This window comes from Corvus moneduloides, chromosome 25 (assembly GCF_009650955.1).
Source record: "Corvus moneduloides isolate bCorMon1 chromosome 25, bCorMon1.pri, whole genome shotgun sequence".
NCBI lineage: Eukaryota > Metazoa > Chordata > Aves > Passeriformes > Corvidae > Corvus > Corvus moneduloides.
The window spans coordinates 56,303-68,398 of record NC_045500.1 but is presented as its reverse complement, the minus strand read 5'-3'; the positions used below and the strand labels follow the sequence as shown (position 1 = coordinate 68,398).

Below are 12,096 nucleotides of genomic sequence, written 5' to 3'. Positions count from 1 at the left end.
TCGGAAGAAATCAGGGATGGAGAGGAAACTCCTGCACTGTGTTCTGCTAACTCAGGGTGTAGCTGCAGGTATGTCCCTGACTCCTGCCTGTCACAGTCTCCCCTTCTGTAAATTGGAGGCAGCATATGATGGAAAATAATTTTTTGAAGTTTAGGTTCACTGATCATCCAGTATATTTAATCCTGAATATATCTGGATGTGGAATCTATATGTGGTAATGAAAGCTAATGGTCTCTTGGCTGTTTCTTTCAGAATGCAGCTCTGCAGCACCTGTTCATCCGGAAATCCTTCCGCCCGTTCAAATGCCTGCAGTGCGGGAAGGCCTTCCGGGAGAAGGACAAGCTGGACCAGCACCTGCGGTTCCATGGGCGGGAAGGGAACTGCCCTTTGACCTGTGACATCTGCAACAAGGGCTTCATCAACAGCAGTGCCCTCGAGAGCCACATGAAGTTCCACATGGACCAGAAAACGTACTCCTGCATTTTCTGCCCCGAGTCCTTTGACCGCTTGGATCTGCTTAAGGATCACGTGGCCATCCATGTCAATGATGGCTATTTCACCTGCCCCACCTGCAAGAAACGCTTCCCAGATTTTATCCAGGTGAGATGCTGTGCTGATTTGAAATACTACTTTGGAGGTCTCTCACAAGGCTGTGGGTTTCTCAGTGCTCTCCTTGTGTAACTGCACAGCAGTTCATTCTCACAAGGTGCAGGGGTCTACCTCAGTCAGAAATCAAAAAGAAAGAGTGACCAAGCACTGCTAGACATTGTTTTATGACACTGAAGTGCTCTGTCCACTAAATATCAGATGTGATGCTTCAATCTGGCATTAGAAGGCACTGTACTGCAGAAGGGTGGGTGCCTTATTCCCAAAAAATGCCTGAAGTGGAGGTCCTGACTACTGCATCTCTGTGGCACAAAAAGGAATTGTCTTTTGCTGTACTCAGCTTGTACTTGAACACACCTTGCCCTTTGTCATTAAAACTCTGAACGAAAAAAGGAGTGGTTTTACATCTTTAATCCCTTGCCTGTTTTCTGTCAGGAGAATTCATTTGAACAGCTTGCAGAAATGCCAGAACAGATCAGGATACTCTGCTTCCTGACTTACCCCCTGGGATTCAGCTGGGCACTTTATTCTCCTTCCCTGCACACTGCACTGGAGCAGTGAGTAATGCAGCTACTCTGCACTATGCTGAGCACTTGGACAAGGTCATTAGTAGAATTTAAAGATTGTATTTCCATGTGCAGTAAGAAAAAACTGAGATGGACCATGCACATACTCATTATCCTTCCTAGGGACAAAGCAATTGATGTGTCTTACTGAGCTGCCCAACTGAAATTGAAATGTAGAAATCCAGTTTAGATCAGTAATAGGAACTGATAGACTATCCACTAGGCTAAAGAGGAAAGGATGGGGGAAAGTGATTTACTAATATAATTCCATCCTGGCAGAAGTCCTTTATATTCTGTAAATGTTCAACAAGGAAGAATGTTGATGATTCAGAAATGCTGTACTGCCACCTAATTCCTTGTAAACTTTCCCATGCAAATGATTGAGAGTCCCATGGCTTTTTTCCAACCATTCATTTCTATTTTTGACATTTAACAGATTTTTGTTTTCTCTTCTTGCTATGTAAATAATTAAATTTAGTCACTGCTGCCTACTGAAATACTTCTATGTGGAACAGGTATGGATGCCAAGTTGTTCCGCGTATGATCAGTATTAGAAGATGGTAAGGATTTAATTAGAGATCAGATCCATTTCCTAAGTAGTGTTTGCATTTCAAATGTCAAACCTCATTAGTTCCTTTATTGCGGGGAAGAAAAAAAAAAAACCCTCTAGATGTTTGAAGAGGTCAAGGATAGTCCCAGAGTATGGAGAAGTAATTGCCATTCAGGAACGGTGTACAAATGCTCTTTTGATTAAGTTGTTGTTTTGGGGTTTTTTTACCAATTTTAATTGCAAGCTCATTGTGTCTGATTGAAATGAATTAGTTCCCATGTTTTGGTTTCTTATAAATGAAAGGAAGATAATGAACCTCAGATGAATGTGTTAACTCGAGGGTGATTCTGTGCAAATGGTACATTGTGGACTTTGCTGCCCATTAAGTGCAACTGTGCAATAGCTGATGCCTTCAAGAATCAGTCCTGAGGAAATCAAATCACCCATCCAGATGACTAATAAAGATGTTATGGCTTTATAGAAACTATTGCTGAGATATCAACTGTTCCAATCAAATACTTTTTAAACCAAAGCACATTAGACAACTTGAAAACCTTTTCCCTTTCTTTCATGTTGTGAAGAGTTTCCTAGACTGTTTTACCACTCATTTCTCTCTTGAATATGCTTTGTTTTTCTGTGATCTGCCATTTTAGGTCAAGAAACATGTGCGCAGTTTCCATTCTGAGAAGATTTACCAGTGTACAGAGTGTGACAAGGCTTTCTGCCGCCCCGACAAGCTGCGACTCCACATGCTGCGGCACTCGGACCGCAAAGACTTCCTGTGCTCCACCTGTGGCAAGCAGTTCAAGGTGAGGTGGCTCTTGGCTGTATCATCACTGGTACAAAAACCACCATTCCTTACCCTCCTTCAAGGAAATAAGCTCATGTTCTCAAAGGTCAAAGGAAACAACACTAGCCTTGCTTGTGAGTTGCAGGCACTGCTTGGTGTCCTGTGTGAGCTGTGACATCCATTTCTGAAGGACAAGGGGCAAGGTCACCTCAGCATCTTATTTCAAACAAATCTTATTCCCAATAATTTAATAGCAAAGGAACTTTGTATCTGCTCATTAAGAACTGGGACATCATACACCTCCATTGCCAGGTGTTTGGGTTACATTGCTTATATCAGTTCAGTTAAGAAGTTTCTTGCTGATGTCAGTGGCTTAATAATATTCCTGGCCAAGATGCCTGTGTCCGTGGCATCCATCTTGTCAGTACGTGTCATCCAGATGCCTTTCCAAATACCACCAGAACAGATGGAGCAGACCATGAGCCAGGTAAACTGTGGTGGCAGCAGCCTGCTCCCTGTCACTGAATTTGTGATGGGACATGGAGGGTCTGGATATTTCTGGGTGAAGGAACACATTTTTCTGTGAGGAAAAGCTGGAGAGAGATCCCTGAACAACTCAAACTGTGGCTCTTATGCATAACAGGTAGTAAGGCAGTTTCTGTGATGTTGCTGACATTTTTCTCCCCAATTGCTCCTTCCCAGAGGAAGGACAAGCTGCGAGAGCACATGCAGAGGATGCACAACCCAGAGAGGGAGGCCAAGAAGGCTGATCGGATCAGCCGCTCCAAAACCTTCAAGCCCCGGATCGCGTCCACTGACTACGAGAGCTTCATGTTCAAGTGCCGCCTCTGCATGATGGGCTTCCGCCGCAGGGGCATGTTGGTGAGTGCCTGGGTGCTCTTACAGCCTCTGTACACTATTCTGATGAATAGGTAAGGAATAAAGATGGAATTCCAGCATTGGAACACAAGGATCGTGAAAGGGTTTGGGCTGGAAGGGACCTTCATGTCGTTCCATCCCTCTGCCATGGGCAGGGACACTTTCCACTAGACCAGGTTGCTCCAAGCCCTGTCCAGTCTGGTCTTATCCAGCCAGGATGCTGTGAAACAAATTTTGGCAAATTTTGTAGCTGAGATGATACATCTTTTTTTAAACCTGTGTGTCTTACCTCTTCAGCAAATTTGCACATTTCACTGCCTGTGCTGTATGTCTGGTTGTCAGTACCGTATTTCAACACTAAGTAATGCTGACTGATGTGTACTGTATTTAACAGGACATGAGATGAAAATACTGCCTTGTTCAGCCTTACTGCCTCTGTTCTCCTGACCATCTTTCCTGTTTTTTTGTTTCTCCCCCTTCTCAAGGGCCTCTCCTGGCCATGTCTTGTCACTGCCTCTGGGTAAAGGCTGTTCTACAGCAACAGATTGTTTGCAAAGTTTTCATGGAGGTTGTTAGCTGGGCAGAGGCCCTTTACACTACCTCACTCTCAGATATCAGCTGCAAGACAGTACTGGCAAACTATTCTACCCCTTCCTAGTTTTGGTTAGGGAAACTGGAAGTGAGATCTAGCAAGACCAACCTCCACCAGTTAAATTTGAGTGTACAATAACCCTTGCAGCAGCAAATGCCTCCAGTGCTGCTGGCTTGCATTGTTCAGTTTTGGTTTGGCTGTTATCCATGTCTGGGAGAAGCACCAGTTGTTTGGCTTCCAGCTGTAATATGTTCTTTTCTCTGTTTCTTTCTCCTAAGGTGAATCATTTATCAAAAAGACATCCAGACATGAAAATAGAAGAAGTGCCAGAGCTCACATTGCCCATCATAAAACCCAACAGAGATTACTTCTGTCAATACTGCGATAAGGTGTGTGGGAAGTCACCTCTCGGAGGGCTCAGTCCCTGTCCTGGATGCAACCAATTTGTCTCTGCATAGAAATCTCTGGCAGGGTTTGTAGCTTTTCTGAGGTGCTTGCCAGCAACATTCCTGCAGTACTGTCCAAAAAAAAAAAAGGAAGACAAAATGCACTTAGGCCAAGGCAGTGGAATGCTAATTGAAAACTGCAGTTTTCCCCTTTCTGCTGTGTTTGGCATTGGAAAACTGGAATACCGTGATCCAGCAGATAGTCACTGACCCTTAGTCTTGTGTTAGGCTAGGACTAAGTATCCTGTCTGTGCATAATTCCTGGCCACTAAGTTCTTTTGGTTTCTGTATCACTTCTAAAAGTTAGTCTCTAACGCCTTTTATTGTAAGCTGCTTACTAGGTCATGTGCCAGTAATTCCCAGTGTTCAGTGGAGCCTGAAGCTGCTTCTGCAGTGCCTTTGAGTTCTTGCTCTTGTTCTCCTTTGCCTTTTATGCCTGGGGGCCGTTATTTACCACGGAGTGTATTTTGGCTGTCCTTACCCTCAGTATGTCTTTCTGTGATGCCTCCTCCCTTTTGTTTGAGGGGAGAAAAAATAGTTTTAATTTTTAGATAGTATTTGTTTGTTGATGTCCCTAAAAAGGACTTGCTCACTGAACTAAAACAATTTGATGCTTTGTGTCAAGTAGAGACATCAACCCTTGTGACAAATTAACATTGGGCATTTGATCTTCAAATATGGCAAAAAGGTTTTCCTCTTACCTCCTTGTCCTGCTTTGGTGTTTGGTTGTGGCATACAATATGTTCTCAAAAGGCTTCTCTGTGCTACAGGAGGAGTCAGTTGCTTTTACAGGTTGATGAAACACTGGAAGGTGTATATTCAAGCCTTTTGTTGTAATTGTTTGGGGATTTAACTAAATGTATTCTCTAAAGCAACATGCAGACCTTCCAGATCGAAATAACTGGTAGCTGTTTCCTGTGCAGACACCAGGATTGCACCATTTTAATTCCAAATCTTTGCCCTGCAGGTGTACAAGAGTGCCAGCAAGCGCAAAGCACACATCCTGAAAAACCATCCTGGTGCTGAGCTACCTCCAAGCATCCGGAAACTGCGTCCTGCAGGCCCAGGAGAGCCAGATCCCATGCTGAGCACCCACACCCAGCTGACAGGCACCATTGCCACCCCTCCAGTGTGCTGCCCTCACTGCTCCAAGCAATATAGCAGTAAGGTATGGGCTGGCCTCACACAGCCTCTCCCTGGGGATGCTCTTTCACCATGGCCTCTGTCACCTGTCCATCCACAAGCAGAGTTCTCTTCTTCTCAGTCAGAGTGCTGGTTTCATGCTGTGTGCAGGCACAGCCTGGTTGTTTTGGGGCCAAAAGATTCCCTGAATAGAGGGTTTGTGCTGAAAAGTTATCAGAGCATGATCATGAATGGAAGGGCTTGGAAACTGCTCCCTGATAGCTACAGGGGAGATGAGTGTGGAAACAAAACACAGAAAAGATGACCTTTGGAAAAAGTCATAAAACACTTGGCTATGTTGGGGTAAAAAGCTGTTGAGGACAATACTTCAGTGTTAGCTCTAATCAGCAGCAGCTTTGTGATCCTTGTTTTCGTCTTGTTGACCAGAGGATCTCGTAGTGTGAATCTTGATGCTGCTTTACTGAGGGAAATCTAAAAGCTGCGTTGGGCCAGGCTGTTGGATTTCATGTGGGCCTGAGCAGAGTTACTGAGCATCCTTCCAACGCTACTTTGCTTCTCTCTGCAGACAAAGATGGTGCAGCACATCCGCAAGAAGCACCCAGAGTTTGCTCAGCTCCCAAACACGATCCATGCACCACTTGCGACGGCCGTCATCAGCTCCACTCCGGCTGTTCTCACCACCGACAGCACGACCGGAGAAACTGTTGTGGTAAGGGCTGGAGGCACACAAGAGCAGTGCAGGGAAATGCATGGAACAGGGGCCTTCTGGTATTAGTAACCCTGGTTTATTTGGCAGACATCACTTTAAAGCTTGTGTTAAGACATTATTTGAGATCACTTCTGGTTTTGAGTCTGTGTGGTCAAATTTTGCACTGCCAGGAGCTGTTAATTTCTTTCTGGAGCTTTAAGGATTTGTCTTTTATACCCAAATCCATTCCCGTCTTTCATTCAGACCTACTGACTCCACATAATGTACTTAATGAACTCAGGGATACACATCTCATGGATTTTCACTGGGACTGTTCTCCTGAAGTGAGAGATGCAGTTCCTGGCATCAAGAGGACAAGTTTAACAGTGGCTGGGGACTGCATCAAACTGTGTTCAGGGAGTCAGATCTCTTTGTAATCCTTTGGACAGAGCAGCACTGAGCAATAGGAATCTCCAGTGGCTGATCTCTACCGTTAATGCATCAGCTGCTACGGAAGTGAAAGCTGAGACTAGAAAATGTCGTTCAGTGTTCTGGGATACTGTATAGTTTTAAAAGTCCTATTGATCACAGTTTAAAACTTCCTATCTAAAGACTAACTGGATAAAATACTATTTTGCTTGAAAATGGAGAAGTTCAGTCAGGATGCTGTTGGCTTCATAAACCTGATTAAGTTAGGTACTAAATGTCTTTACATGTTAGAAATACAGTTGTCACTCTGACAGGGGAGGGAGAAAGGTGGAATATGTCCGTGAACCACTTTTTGACTTGGAAACCAAGTCAACTCTTCACAAATAACAGGACTTCCATTATTTAATAGAATACTGGTATGTCACAAGATGAAAATAATTATTTTTATTATGATATGTTAAGTTAGCCCTGAATGGTCCTGACTAGGATTTAGACAGAAGAGAGCAATTCTAGTGGATGATCCCTGGTGATTACTCATGACCCCAACCTCTGTACACATTAAGCTCTTGTAAATAAATGACCAGACCCCCACTGTAAGTGTAGATAAAAAAACTGCAGCCCTGAAGAAGTACATCAATATGATGATGATCTCTATCTCTCTCCCTGCTCAGACAACGGATTTACTGACCCAAGCAATGACAGAGATATCCCAGACCCTCACCACAGACTACCGGACTCCCCAGGGAGATTACCAGCGCATCCAGTACATCCCTGTGTCTCAATCCACAACTGGCTTGCAGCAGCCTCAGCACATACAGCTGCAGGTTGTTCAAGTGGCCCAGGTGAGTAACTTAGTGGGGATCTTGCTGCGCTTTTGACCCTTTCCCTACCAAGCCTGTGTGTTCTTGGGGCTCTAGCATGCAGAAGTCTGGTACAGAGTAGTTACAAAAAGTGCTGCAGCTACATTTTACAGATAAATCAACTGATAAAGCATAGGGTTCCCTTCACAAGCACTTGTAACTGGGCATAAATAGTCCTGCCAGCCTTGGTCAGCTTTCTGGAGACACATTGACAGAGTCCTGTCTTAGTTCTACCCGTCTGGGCACCCTTGCTCAAGTCTGCTCTAGGAATGTTTTCCAGCAACTGGAAAAGTGGGTCAGTGGGTGACCCATTTTCTGCAGTTCAAGACTGATTTGTACTTCCTTGTCCTCGGTGAGTCAGAGGCAAAATTTGGGAGTACAGAGAGTGGTTGCTTGTTCCCTTCATAGCATCTCTTAGAATATTCATTCTCTTGATGCTTAACAGCCTCCTAAAAATGAAACCAGAGTGTAACTAGAGTAACTGGTCTGAGGAAAATACCTCAGGCAGCTGTTAGAAATCACTGTAGTCTTTAAATCTGTTACCCACTGGAGGAAGCTGAAACTACCATGTGTTTATATTTTAATCCGAAATTTCATGTTCTCTCTGGCCCCTCATAACAAATCAGGTTATGAATTTGATTAATAAAGGCCTAAACAATGGCCCCAGTTGATAGTGACTGTGGCTGTTGTAACGATACAAGAGCATAAACACTGATTCCTGCAGGTAATACTAGGAAGATCTTAATTTTGTAAATATCCAAGACTTGTAATTCAATTACTGCAATTGATATCATTAGCAAGTGTTGCTGAAAAAAACCTTTAAAAACCTCTCAGCGCTTGCCTTGATGCAGGTCTGTGTAAAACTACAGAATTGGATATGCAGATCTCAAGTATGTATAAGTTGTACAGAAAGATGCTTATGGAGAAGTGGTTAACACTAATCCTGGCTTTTGTACCCTTTGGTTTAGTCCAGCCACTGCCACAAACAGCTTATATGACATTAGGCAAGTCCTTTCCATTGGTATCACTGAGATAGAACCATCTCTGTGCCACTACGTCTGTTAAATGTACTTTAATCTCCTGGGGTGCAAAGAAACTCAATCAACAAGGTTCAACAGGTGTGCTCCACTAAGGCTCCTACCTCATTATTCCAGATCTTGTGTCCTAGAAGAGGTACACATGGCTGCTTTTGTAAAGAATTTGAGGTATAGACCTCTCCTTAATTTTTTTCCCCAGGCTACCTCACCTCACCAGTCCCAGCACTCCACAGTAGATGTTGGGCAGCTTCATGACCCCCAGACATACACCCAACATGCCATCCAGGTGCAGCACATCCAGGTCACAGAGCCATCACCAGCAACTCAGTCATCATCACAGGTATTTCCCTCTTCTCTTCAGGAAATGCTTTCCCTACCAGCCTGCTCAGCTGGCATATTGCATGTGCTGATGCAGGGGACAGTGTTTTCTTTGTCATTTAAAGGACCACGTGTGAAATGACTCTCACATTGAAATCATCAAGCAGTTGCCCAGATGTCTCCGGGTGTATTGGGGGTGTTTTGTTGTGGGTTTGTTTGGGTATTTGTTGTGTGGGTTTTTTTTCTCCCGACAGTATGTACAAAGGAGAGAGAAATGATTGGAAACAGACACATTTGCAGCTTAAATGAAGTCTTGTCAGTTGGAAGATGTAAATGGAAACTGTCATTCCTCAAATATTTGAAGTGCAGCTCTTCATGCTGTTGGGTAGAATTTAGCCTCCAATCTCAGGTCTCTGCCATAGACTCACTTTGGCAAGCAACAATATCTCTATTTCAGTTTCCTGGTCTGTGCTTATTGACTATAGAGTGAAGCAAGTCAGAGAAGAGAGAGGAGCGTTCTTGTGCTCAATATCTTGTGCTCTGGAACCTGCCCTGTGTTTTCCCTTAATGAGAAGGTTGTATTTGTGACAGCACAGAGCTGTGCAATCCTTACTACACCAAGAGCACTTGCACCTTTTTTTTTGTAGGTTGGGGGTCAGCCTTTGAGTCCCTCCTCGCAACAACCTCAGCAGGAACTCAGCCCCTCGCAGATGCAGACAACTACATCGACACCAAACCAAGCCCTCCAGCAGCAGCAAGGCTCCTCTGTCCAGCACACATATCTCCCCAGCAACTGGAACTCATTTCGGAGCTACTGTAAGTGTCAGCAGTAGCTCTAACTACTTGTCTGGCAAGTGTGTGTGACTAACATGTGCCCCATGTCTCCAGATACCAATGAGAAAGTGTTTTCAGAGCTCATTCAGCTTTGTAGTTAATATTCATAGATATCAAGAATATAAAGTTTCAGACAAATGCAAATGGTTGTACCAGCTCTTCCACTGTCATCTGTACCGATCCAGTACATGGTTTGTGCAGGCACACTGGGCTCCTTTATTCCAAGAAACTTGCATTCAACAAGAATCCATGAGTTGGATAACTACTTGTTCAAATTTGGATGCATGCTTGAAAGAATTCTATTGAAAAGGAGCATGACATGAAGATGTTTTCTCAAGTCCATGCAGTCCTGGATGGTAATTCTGTGATGACTTGAGTGAGAACAGTATGTGTTTTCTCTGTGTGAATTGCCAAATATCCAGCTGGTGTTAACTGGCATAATTCTGCTGAGGCCTGTAGGGTTCTACAAGGCCTTATATCACCTGAATTTCTATTCAATACCCACTGTTTTCAGACTTTTAAATTTTACTGATGTAAGACACGATCTTTGAAGGTCGTCTTTGAGTTTGACTGGAGGTCTTGATTATCCAATTTGCATTTTTTTTTAGCATCAGAGATTCAGATGATGACCATCCCCCAAGGGCAGTACGTGATCACAGAGACTGCTGTGGGTACCCCAGTCACCACGGTCAACACAGGGCAAGTGAAAGCAGTTACTCAGGTAAGGAAAACCATCGTGGCCTTTTTTTCATCCAGAGTATTATCAGGCATAACGCTCTTCAGCTTGAAGGTTTAAGGAATGCCAAAATCATTCCTGTGGCACAGAGTGGAGGTACCTAAAGAGGTGCAGACTGCACAGTATAGTCTGCATGTAACCATTTACAAGCTCATGCTGTTTGGCCCTTGTATGTATGACTCCTTCCAGTTTCAAGTCTTCACTTAATCATTTGCAGGACAAAGTATTATTTAGTGGTACTGCTTAGTCTTAAAAATATTTATGATTAAGCAGTATGCATTAAACCGAATTTCAGAACAACTTCCAGAAACATTTCAGCAGCTTTCCGTTGCCATGCGTGGTGTTTGGGTGGAGGGAAGTTCACTGCGTTTTCCCCTGAAGCTTTTCTCCCTGGCAAGAGATCACTTAGGATGCTGCTGTGTAGCACGCTAAGCTAAGCTTACTCCCTCCTCCTGCGCAGCTGTTCAGGCGCGAATTACACAGGCACGCGCGCCAGATAGCTCAGTATTACCAGAGATAAAGAGTCAGGAGGGCTCTCCGCATGGCATTTCCACGGACAAGGTTTATTCCTTCCTCCGCAAAGGGAGAGCAGAGGCGCAAAGAGAGCGAGTTAAGCGAGATCCAGCATTTCGTACTCAGCCCGGGCAGAGCACCGCGGCCAGTGAGCTGCGGGCACGGGCAGGGCAAAGGCGGGACTAGGGCAGGGAGCCAATGGGGAAGGTCTGGGGTGTGTAGGGTTACGAGTCATTCACGAGGCATTGTGGGGAGGCTTTTCCTTTCTTTGCAAGAGGTAAGAGGGATGTTTTCAAACCTCTGAGTTTTTCCACCAGCAGGCCTTTGCTGTTTCGGGGCTCCCCGGCCCCTCGGCCATCACAGCTGCTGGCTCAGTGACCCCAACATTCCGTTGTCTGTAAGATTAGGAAATAACACGAGTTCCTGCTATTCCTTGTAAGCAGTCAGGCATAAGGAGGCAGGTCACTAGCCTGTGTTGGTATTGGTCACTGGGAGTGCAGCTTCTGCTAGAAAATATGGAATGCAGGAAAAAACCTTTCAGAACAGTTGAATTAAAAATTGCTATTTTAATCTGTAGTGATGGTCTAATTGTGTAATGAGTTCAACCATTTGTAAATTAACCAAATGCCAAGTAAGTCCAATGTCCTTCAAATCAAAAGACAGGTGTTATGTTGCTCTCAAATACATTTAAATGAAACAGAGCTTAGTTTAAAAGTGATTTTCTATATTTTCTATATTCCCCATGCAGACTCACTATGTGATATCTGAAGGTCAGCCTGATCTGGATAGCAAACAAAACTCTTCACTCTCCAGCGAGGTTCAGGTGGGCGTTTCCCAGCCTGCAGCCCACACGGATCCCTTGGAATCCCAGACAAGCAGCCAGCAGCAAACCACCCAGTACATCATCACGACCACCACCAACGGGAGTGGCGGCAGTGAAGTGCACATCTCCAAACCCAGGACTTTCTCAGCACAGCACGAGTGAAGGAGCCTCATGGTCCCATCTGCTTGTCCTTGTCACCTCCCTGACAGCTCGGATGTGGGGGTACCCTGGGGCTCTGTATGTTTTGATGTATACACTCACCTTCCACGAAAATCTTGGAGCTCTT

At 44.5% G+C, this 12,096-nt stretch overlaps 1 protein-coding gene across 1 annotated transcript in view; it reads left to right on the top strand.

The window, feature by feature from the left end:
• The window catches only part of PRDM10 (PR/SET domain 10), a 25,030-nt gene extending 12,934 nt beyond the window's left edge, over positions 1-12,096 (top strand). The window contains exons 9-19 of the mRNA XM_032133655.1: positions 253-600; positions 2,376-2,531; positions 3,215-3,394; positions 4,262-4,372; positions 5,397-5,597; positions 6,138-6,281; positions 7,361-7,531; positions 8,786-8,926; positions 9,552-9,720; positions 10,347-10,459; positions 11,736-12,096. Coding sequence (XP_031989546.1) covers positions 253-600; positions 2,376-2,531; positions 3,215-3,394; positions 4,262-4,372; positions 5,397-5,597; positions 6,138-6,281; positions 7,361-7,531; positions 8,786-8,926; positions 9,552-9,720; positions 10,347-10,459; positions 11,736-11,972 — 1,971 coding nt within the window. The 3' untranslated portion in view covers positions 11,973-12,096. The remainder of the gene's footprint in view (positions 1-252; positions 601-2,375; positions 2,532-3,214; positions 3,395-4,261; positions 4,373-5,396; positions 5,598-6,137; positions 6,282-7,360; positions 7,532-8,785; positions 8,927-9,551; positions 9,721-10,346; positions 10,460-11,735) is intronic.